This window comes from Cimex lectularius, unplaced genomic scaffold (assembly GCF_000648675.2).
Source record: "Cimex lectularius strain Harlan isolate CLEC.00 unplaced genomic scaffold, Clec_2.1 scaffold109, whole genome shotgun sequence".
NCBI lineage: Eukaryota > Metazoa > Arthropoda > Insecta > Hemiptera > Cimicidae > Cimex > Cimex lectularius.
In genome coordinates, this window is record NW_019392781.1 from 733,862 (window position 1) to 744,501 (window position 10,640).

Genomic DNA, 10,640 nt, shown 5'->3' on the forward strand with positions numbered 1-10,640 from the left:
CGTCGATACTTCGTTAAGCTATGAATCGACGTAATACGTGCCCATAGTGTGTAAAGATAAACGGCCTTTTTTCCTTATCAGGGTAAAACAAATATTTATCAATTTAATCACGGCCGTCTCGCCTGGCAGCGCATGCCCTTACAGTTTTTTTTACAACCGTTAAAACAAAACATTTTTGGAATATAATAGCATTGTTTTATATTTTAACGTTTATGCCTTTATGTACGTAATTGTAATATCGTGCTTTAATAACTTTAAAAATTATATTTACTATATCAAGGTCAGATTAAAAAATTCAAAGGCTTAAACTGCTGATCCAATTTCAACATCTTTGATCTGATCCTATTTAAAATTATTTAAGGTTTTTATTCGAAAGTTCTAGAAATCTGTACCAGGTAGTGTATTCTGTAACCTTATTGTTTGTTAACAGATAGTAGTTTTTCAATCAATTAATATAAATTTCAGCTGCTTTTCCCTTCCCTAGCAAGGGAAAAGCGCTGAAATAAGTAATCGATTGTTCGGCCAGAGAATGACCCCTTTCTAGAAAAAAGGTTATTGACAGGAGAACACATCAGAAGATAAATGTAGCGTGAAGGCTTTTCCACTCTAAAGATACCTCGGTTGTATATCCATTTTCAGGCCATAACTTAACCCAGGTAAAACCCTTTGGAGTTGGAACGGATATTTATTAATCCCAAGCCACCCAAATGGATGTTATTGACGAATGTGTTTCAAAGCTGAAAATATTGAAACGTAAAAATCATTTTGTGGATTGAACTTTTATGTAATTGTGATTAATTTACAAGGAGATTTAATAAAAGCTAAAATATATCTGACGACTTTTCAACTAGTTGAGACAAAATTGCCACGTCAAGAATATATTTCGATCACGTTGTGAGATAATGGCAAGTTTGAGGCCTTCGATTCTCGATACAAAAAAAAACGAGATCGGAACAACTTTCCAGACCTTTTAAAATTCCATGGCAGCAAACCCTTCTATATAAATAATATAAAGATGTTACCGTTAAGTTAAATCAAGTTTACTTCTTCGCAACAGCTTTTTTACCTTTCGAAAACCGTCAGCAATGACAATTTTTTCATTTTTATGTAACTTTTGACCATTCAGTTTTTTTATTCGAGCACTGCAAAACGAATTTTGATGAAAAATAGATCTATCTTAAACGCTAAATTAGAAGACTTTGTGTTATTCAAGTTGAAAAACTCAAATTAAAAATAATTCGACCGAAAATGATCAAAAATAACAAATGTTATTAATATACTTAATCTAGAATTTTATTTTTAGAAATAATAAATCTTTTCTCTTGAAATTACTTTTAAAGTTTTAAGCTAATTAAAAACGCGGCTTTTTTCATCAGAATGTTTAACAATTTTTAGCGCCGTAATCACACTGAGAGGCTAAGCCCGCCCGACTTAGATGTAATGCTGGTCTCCAAAGTATAGCCATTTTGATAATTGTTTCGCATTGAATTAATTATTGTACCTTGTACACGAATATGCTGCAATTGTTCTTTATGTTATATACACTCAGAAACATACTAGTAGGAATGCTGGCACTCACTTACAAGAAGGAAGAGCGAGGAGGTCTCAAAGCCATCGTCGTTTGAAGAGATGTGAAGGGTTCTGGGGATGGGAAGTAATGGAGAACACTTGAGAGTTAGGAGGTTAGAAGATTAGAGTGCAACTTGAAGAAAGGATCAATTTGGTAACAAAGAGAATGTAAACATCGCTGTAAATAGCGTGGTTAGGTAATTTGGAGCTTGGAGAGTTTTTCTGAGGGCTTTTGATAGAATTTTTGGATCAGTTGGATATTAGATGGTTTGGTGGTACCCAGCCACTCCGCTTTGGCTATCCAAATAGGTCAAAGTAATGTTTTTGAATTCACGCTGTTATATTGTTTTTTACAGTCATGTCTGATGTCGATAAGGACGTCTTCTTAATTGTCTGTTTAGTCTATTAAATAAGGTATGTAGAAGTTAGTAGGTGCTTTTTGTTAACGTAGAGATTTGGGGAAGGTTGTTGATTTAAGTTGAAGGTAATTTAGGTGCATTTGTCTTCGTTTAGTATCGTTTTGCGCATTTTGCACCATTCTCAGTAAGATCTTGGTTAGGAGATAAAGTAAGCTGTAAAGGTGTTTGGATGAATCGGCAGAATAAAAATTATATAAAGACCATGAGTGCTTGTCAGAGGGCTTGGATCTTGTCTCGGAGAACTCAATGTCCCACGCTATAAAGGAACGATCTTTTAGGTAAGAGTCTATAGGATAAGTCTGGTTGCTAATATAGAGTACCGTGTTTACTCCTGGAATAACAATGCAAGATTCCAGTGGTTTCATTGTATATGTAGGAACCACTCTAAAACCTAGTAGAAATCTATGAGGGTTAGATATTATGGAGTGGTGTATGGTGACCTCCTGGAGGCGTACAGTCGAAAATCTTGAGTAAAACGCCCTGTCCTCTAAAGCAGAGAGAAAACTGTCAACCATTCTGTTAGGATAGGATTGATGTAAGAGGATATTTTCCTTGGAGGTTTGTTGAGTTTAGGTATGAAAGTGATTATGGAATTATGTCCAGAGGTTCGTAGGATTCAATTGTAAATAGTCAAAACAACCATGACCTTCTGTGGGAGATTTCAAAACCTTCTGTGTTCTATAAGTCTTGAAAATTTCTGAAAATGTTTTATGTGCTGTTCATGATGTGCATTATTTATATGAGTATGAAGTATGTTCAAAACCCCATAAAAAGAAAAAATTAGAAAAGAGTTCATTAGAGTACGTGGTTCGATTGACCAATTAACTTTTTTCAATTAATAAATCTTTATGTAAGGTATTGGTTGAGATAAAAAAAGTCAGTGTCACGAGCGGGATTCGAACCCACGACCTTCTGCAATGATAGAGCAGCGGCGTATTTTAGCCGAAGGTCGTGGGTTCGAATCCCCTTGTGACAATGACTTTTTTATCTCAACGAATACCTTACTTAAAGATTAGAAAAGAGGTTGGACATGTCTTCATCGATCCTGACCCACGTTCACCTGGGATTAACTTAATTATGCAAAATTTAAGCAGGTGAAGTTTGATTCGGCTTTAAAGTTACTTTTGTCTACGTCATGTTATATTATATCAATGCAAATCAATTAATGCAAGAATAATTATTATTTGTTTTTCTCTCAAAGAGGGAGGGATGTTTATTCTCGTTCGTTTCAGTATGAGAAAAACACCAATTAGCATGCAACGTGCTTTTAAACCCTAATTAAGGGCTGAATGCCGTTGGCAACGGCAATTCTGCAATTCTACAAAAAAAGAATAAAAAGCGGAACTTCGTCGACTAATTCTAGGACACTTTCCATTATTAGGATTCCCTCGAATTTGGCAAACCCATTATGCCCTTTCTCTTGATTCTAATTATAATTACAACCGACGGGGTTTCCAATTTTAATTTAAGGAGTAAATTAAGGATTAATTATTTTTAATTAGGGGGATTTCATCGGGAAATAGGGGTCGGGGCAGTCGAGCAGGCTGAAGATTTCATGGGCGGTGTTCGATATCTTTTTCAGTTCATTAAATAAATAATTTAAACATAAAATGATAATATTTTTACTCATTAATTATTTTAATAAATATTTTCAAAAAACGTAAATAAATCGCTTTATTTCATTGGTGCTTGTAAGCAATTACTAAATTGTCAGCAAACAAATTTAATATGGAATTTTCTGTTATTTATCTTGTGATATATCGGATGACCAAAACGGATTGGAAACTTTTAGATTGATTGCGGATTATTGAATTTAGTATATTTTCAACGGACCGCGTTACGCCTAAGTCTACAAGTTAGAGTATCTCAGTGATTAAGGCGTAAACGAAGATTCTAAACGAAAAATATTTCAGTGCAAAACCATGTTTATTAAGTACCATTGGAACTTCGGTATCTTGTATCATTTTGAAGAAAATGTTTTGTTAGACTTAATAAAAACATTAGAACTTAACAATTGCCAGAAGTTGTATTTTCAAAATGTTAGCCCATTTTCCCTACTTAAATTGGGACAACAAAGATGCTTAAAAAGTCACTCACCTGACGTCCTGACCGAGCTACTAAACTGATGAAGTCTATGTAGAATGAGACTAAGGAAGTAGATAAAAATCCATGTAAGAAATTTTGTAAATTAGTGAAAATCTTTATCCGAGGTGAGTTGATACAGAAGCCAGGAAGACACCAGGACAGTCTCGCAAATATAGAGAAATTGTTTCATTAGTGAAAACAGTAGTTTTTCTAGAATCTTACAGATTATAAGCAAAAGACTAATAGATCTGTAAGAAAGGGAAGGTTTTCCTTAAGAATAATCCTAATAGAAAAGAATTTCCTGAGAGTGGGAATGTGCATACTGCAGATTGAAGTTCTATTCTACTTTACGAACTTTTTCAGTTCTAAGTCCTATGTTCGGTACTTAACCTCAGGTCAAGTCCGAAACACCGTCCGTTCACAAAAAAAGCCTCATGGCACGATCACGCCACTCAAAAACAACTTATTTTCCAAGCAACGGAGCGATGATCCAGCTACCGATCAATTACCCTAATACGTTCTTTGGCTCATACAACCCCATCTTCTTGAATGTCTATCAGATCTTCTACCACGCACATAATTTGGCTTCCAGATATTATCATTTGTGGGCATATCAGGAATAAATATTGTGTACCACAGCGCAGCGAGGATTGACCCTTGGCGCACACCTCCAAACACTACTTCCATCCCAAAAATCTCTATACCCTGGTTTACTGCGAAAAATCTCTCCTTAACGTATGATTCCATAATCAGATAATAGCCTGGGGTAAAAATAATTTTAATATGTATAATAATCTCTCATGCCGTACTTTGTCGAAGGCCTGAGAAAAATCTAGGAACACTCCGATCGCGTACAATTTTTGCTCGAGACATTGAAATCAGTAACTCTGTGAAGTTGATGAGTGGTAGAATGATGGGTTCGAACGTCAAATTGATGGTCTGGTAAGATGTTGTTTGAAGTAGAAATAGAGATAATTGTTTTTTTGAATTAATTTTTGGAATAATTTAGAAGAAACGGGTAACAAACTAATAGGATGATAAGATGATGGGGGAGCTTACATTTTTATGAGGCTTTGGGATCATTTTAATGTAAGAAAGTTTCCATTGTATGGGAAAGTGTGTTGTTTTCAAAATTGCGTTAAATAAAAAAGTCAGAAAGACGGCCTTTTGGGGAAGTTCTTGAACATCAGCTTTTATCAAATTGATTTTTTTCTAGGAAGCTGTATTTCTTTGATACCTGTTTTGGAGTTACTGGTTTAGGTTGCAGATCTAGAGATAATGTCATATGTGAATCTGATATAAATTAATCGTGTTCAGCATCGATTAACTTATGAGATTTTAATACCTCGGAGAGATGTTTCGCAAATGTTTTGGACTTTTCTTTATCAGAAACGATCCAAGTTCCATCATCATTCCTGAGAAATAAAAAAATATACGTTTAGTACTAGCCAGAGGCTCCCATCCTCTCTTGACAATCTTTTTAAATTTCTTTCGTATGATTCGTACGAAGAAATTTAAAAAATTATTGTACTTGGAAAACATGCATTACAGGTAAGCCGTGCGGGCTCAGTATCCCACTACGATTAAGGCGTTAAAAAAGACTGTAAAGCAGAAAAGCCTTGTTTTTTTATTGTTAAGCAGCATTAAAACTTTAAGGGTTTCATTATTTTTTTAATAGGATTTTGCTTCAGGGTTTGCTTCAAAAGGCCAACGGTTCAAAATGACTAACTTATTACATGGGCCATATTCGACAAAACCTATCCCACTGATGGAATTTTTCACATGTTGTCCGTTCTCATCACTGTGAAACAACAAATATTTCTAAAATTTACCCAAATTTACTTTTACCTCTTCATAAATAGAACGACAAAGTGATTATGGACATATTTTCAATATGACTGGCCCCTCGAGAGGATAGAATACTTGCGGGGTGATCGAACAAATTCTAAGCATGCCGAACTTCCGATGAATAATAAACTTGCTCTAACTTCCTCAGTGGTCGGATGAGGGTGAGGGAGTTTTCACTACAAATAAATCGGGTTTCACATTTTCTGGAAGTAATTGGTAATTATTAAACTTTACAAGGTAAACTATCAATTAAATAGTCAACTTAAACAAAGTTATTTGTTTGGAAAAGATAATAATGAAGTAATAAAAAGATTATTTAAAAGATTAATAAAAGAGTGAGAAAGAGAAATAAAGAGAAGAAAACAAAAGAAAGAAAGTAAGAAAAAAGTGATTTATAAGAGGAATAATCTAGAGAAAGATAGAGAGAGAATGAATAAATAAATGAATGCGGTTTTGTTTAATGTCGCAGAATTTGGTCAATACTTACCAGAGAGAGAGAGAGAGAGAGAGAGAGAGAGAGAAAGAGAGAGAGAGAGAGAAAGAGGGAGAGAGAGAGAGAGAAAGAAGATAACTAAATTAGACGAAGAATACTAAAGAGAGAGCGCGAGAAAAAGAGAGAGAATGAGAGAGAGAAGAAAAGTAAATTAGAAGATGAATACTAGAAAGAGAGTGAGAGAAAGAGAGAGATAAATAAAAAGAGATATAAGAGAGAGTTAGAGAGAGAGAAAAGGGAAATCGAGAAAAACAGGTGTACAAGATAGAAAGAGATAGAGAGTGATGTTTAAGAAAGTTAATAAAACGGAGAGAGTCATTAAAAAAAGAGACCATGTACATATATATGTAAGAGAGTTACTGATTGAGAAAAAATAGAAGGAGAGAGAGAGAGAGAAAGACAGAGACATAGGGAAATAAAAGAAAAGACATAACAGAGAAATAGAGATGTACAAACTAGAAAGAAATTAGAGAGTGATGTTTGAGAAAGTTAATAAAACGGAGAGAGGGAGAGACAGCGAGAGAGAAAAAGAGAAACGAAGAGAGAACTGGTAGACAGAGCGTGTGTGGGCCGGAGAAAGAGAAAGAGAAAAAAGAGAGAAAAAGAGAAAACGAAATAATTAATCAGACAAAATGTAATGGACATTGTTAATACAACAATGAGTGGAATTATCTTTACCTTCACAAATAGTTGTTGATAAGGAAGTCACAAAATTGAAAAATGTCTATCAGAACGGTGGTCACCCATCAAACCGTCCCTCACTCCTGTTTGTAGAAACCACATGTGAAGAAAATTGCTTCCATGACAATAACCGCAGGAAGCTAGTAGTTGTTTAAAACGGTTGGGAAAACTGTCGAAATGAAGAAAATCTGATGCCAAAAATGAATTGCCGGAACAAGTCATTGAACTATGTTTTTTTAAGTTATCAGTAAAGGTTGAACATAGGACAGTAGGTCAGGTAGACAGAATTGAAGTAGTTTGATTTATCGTTTCGATTTATTTATCGATAATTATTTATTTGGTTGTTTTGGTATTTTTCATGTTGTATTTTTTTAGGAAAGCGATTTTAATTATATGAACGGATCATCGAGGAAGCAGTGCACTTGGGACAAGGCGTGCATATGGTGCGGAGTGCCTCTTCTCATCGCAGCAGTCATCGCCATACTTTTCGGTCTGTACTTTATACTTTGTACTACGTAGTACTGTACTTTATACTACGTGTTTTTCTTGATATTTTGTTCATTTCAGGCCAGTTGATGCCGCCTAAGGAGCCTGTTGTGGCCCGGAGGGGATCCCTGGCCTACCTTGACAGAAAGGCACTAGTGTACAACTCGCGTTTGGAGCTGTGCAGCCTCATCGGGCTCGGCGCTCTCTGCGCTTCGGCGCTCATGATCCTCCTCTCCTTTCTCATCTCGGCGTACTCGACCCCGAGCCAGGACTACTCGCCGGTCCTCGCTGGACACGCACACGGGGCCATACCCCTCTCGGGGGTGATCACGCACGTTCAACCGCCATCCACGCAAGTACCTCCCAAGAGATAAAGTGCTCGCACTTGGGTTTTTAAAGAAAGTCTGCATAAATCTCGGATTTAAAAAAAAATGTTTTCGCGATTTGAATTTTATCAAATGTACAACATATCTGGCACACGGCTGTCATTCTTTTCAATGATTCAAATTATATAAACTGAAAATCATATCGTTTCTTCGAAAACATCAAAATTGATCTTGGGTAATCTTTTTTTAATTCTATTTAGTCAAAACCAATTCAAATTAATTAATGATTATTTGCGGATCGTGAGATGCAGTCTGGTGTGACGTAGGTCTTGACAAACATTTTTTTATCGTGCAACGTTTCGATCTTTATTGACATCATCTTCAGTACCCGGGATTTATAAACATTGTTTAAATTACAAAAAAAACATGTTGAATTGAAAAAATGAAAAAAAGAATTTCTATCATTTTATAAATTCATTTTTTCACATTCTACATGTATTTGTGTAATTTAAACAATATTTATAAATCCCGGACACTGAAGAAGATCTCAATAATGCTCGCAACGTTGGCCGATTAAAAAAAAAATTATAAACCTACCAGACCGCATCTCACGATCTTCAAATAATCTTTATTTAAATAATTTCGTTCCATTGTCACAAATTGAGTTAAATCGAGACTTTGCAGTCTTTCAAGTTGACTGAATAGAAAAAAAGAACTCTAGTATTCTTTAGAAAATATTTTCAATCAGAGATGTTGTAAAGGCACTTAATTCTTAACATTTAAAAGCACTTTTAAATACAATTGTGATTGATTAAAAAAAAAAAAGAATTCCTCTTATAAATGTAAACAAGAATAACGATTTTTAAAAAGTTATTAGTCTGAAACGGATATTTTGAATTTGCATTAGTGAGACGCTAGGACATTTTAGAATTGGAGAGGACGCTATATAGCGATCTTTCAAAACATGGGACTTAGCTAAGCATTTAAGCCGGCGTGCCCCGAGATATTTTTGTATCACGTTTAAAATCAGATTTCGTATCGTAAAAATCGTACACACAAAAAATATCTCAAACTGAGTAATTTTTCCACAAACACACAAAAAAAAAATTTTAATATAAAAAATGAAAACCTTGTTATATTTTGATGTGCAATTATATAAAAAGTTATAAAAATTCTATTTAAAAAAATATATAATATGTAAGACTTTATTATACGATATAGATTAATAATTGTTAATATTTTATCCTTTTATATTAAATAATGAAAAGAAAATATGTGTATATTAAATATTTTATGTCTTAACTAAATCAACTATTAAATATTTACAGTTTAAAAAAAACGTTTTGAATATATTTATCTTAAGTGTTTTAAAATATGTTTGTGTTTGCCTTCACAAAGTTTCTTGCCATTTGTTTTAACTCACTATTCTCTGCATTTGACATTACTTAAAATACAAAAGTGTGTTTAATTTACCTAAATATCTCGAAACTGACAAATTTATTTTATTTTTTAATCGAAATTTTTTTTTAATAAAGTTTCAAATGACTGAAAATGGCCTAATACCCGAGTCATACGTGAATAGTATAATTGTAACGATGCATATGTTTGATGTTATTCTTATTAAAGTTTATTCAGGAAAACAATATTTTTTTATTTCCTCGAAGCTGGCAAGATTGCTAAACCTAATTCTGTTAATATCTGTTAGAAAATGAGATTTTTCCACCTGCTGGCTTCTATTCTAGTTTGTTTTAATCAAGTGAGATTGTCCCTTTAAAACCCAGAAAGGGAAAATTAAATAAAACAAAGGAAGTAAAGACAATTCTTACATCTACAGAAGTGCGCTAAAAAGACTGGCAAAAGTGCTAAGCTCTGTGGAGAAAAGTGCCTATTTCCATGGTTTGATCTTAACCTGGAGGTTCCAGTGGAGTAAAATACTTACTTGACCCCACAAAAAATTACCAACGTCTTGGCAATTGAGCCAAAGTAATAAAACATTGGCGACATGTGTATTTTAAAACTAAAATTCAGATGACGAAGAATCTTTAATTGGGGACTCTGGATGTGGAAATTGTCTATTGCTTCTTGACAATAAATTACTAACCTTCCTTAAAGAGCTTTCAGAGAACTGCTAACTGCACCAGGGAAACAGCTTTGACATCTAGTAGACTTCCGATCCCTAGTTCGGAAGACAAAATGACTCTGACCGTTCAAATCGACTGCTGCTTCTTAACAGGAAATGCCAAAATGACCTTAAAGAGCTTTCCGAGAAAGGCTACTTGCATATGGACAACTGCTGTTACATTTCATGAACTTCCGATCGATAGTTAGAAAGACAAAATGACTCGGAGCGTACAAATCGACTGTTGCTTCTTTATAGGAAATGCCAAAATGACCTTAAAGAGCTTTCAGAGAACTGCTAACTGCATCAGGGAAACAGCTTTGACATCTAGTGGACTTCCGATCCATATTTAGGAAGACAAAATGACTCGGAGCGTACAAATCGACTGTTGCTTCTTAACAGGAAATGCTAAAATGACGTTGAAGAGCTTTCAGAGAAAGGCTACTTTCATTTGGACAACTGCTGTGACATCTCATGAATTTCCGATCGATAGTTAGGAAGACAAAATGACTCGGAGCGTACAAATCGACTGCTACTTCTTAACAGGAAATGCCCAAATGGCCTTGAAGAGCTTTCAAAGAAAGGCTACTTGCACATGGACAACTGCTGTGACA

At 34.5% G+C, this 10,640-nt stretch overlaps 1 protein-coding gene across 1 annotated transcript in view; it reads left to right on the forward strand.

Moving 5' to 3' along the window:
- LOC106666046 overlaps window positions 1-8,217 on the forward strand; it is a 35,349-nt gene extending 27,132 nt beyond the window's left edge. Inside the window, exons 4-5 of the mRNA XM_014392927.2 lie at window positions 7,471-7,585; window positions 7,663-8,217. Of these exons, the coding sequence (XP_014248413.1) occupies window positions 7,471-7,585; window positions 7,663-7,955 (408 nt within the window). The 3' untranslated portion in view covers window positions 7,956-8,217. The remainder of the gene's footprint in view (window positions 1-7,470; window positions 7,586-7,662) is intronic.
- The last annotated feature ends 2,423 nt before the right edge of the window (window positions 8,218-10,640 follow it).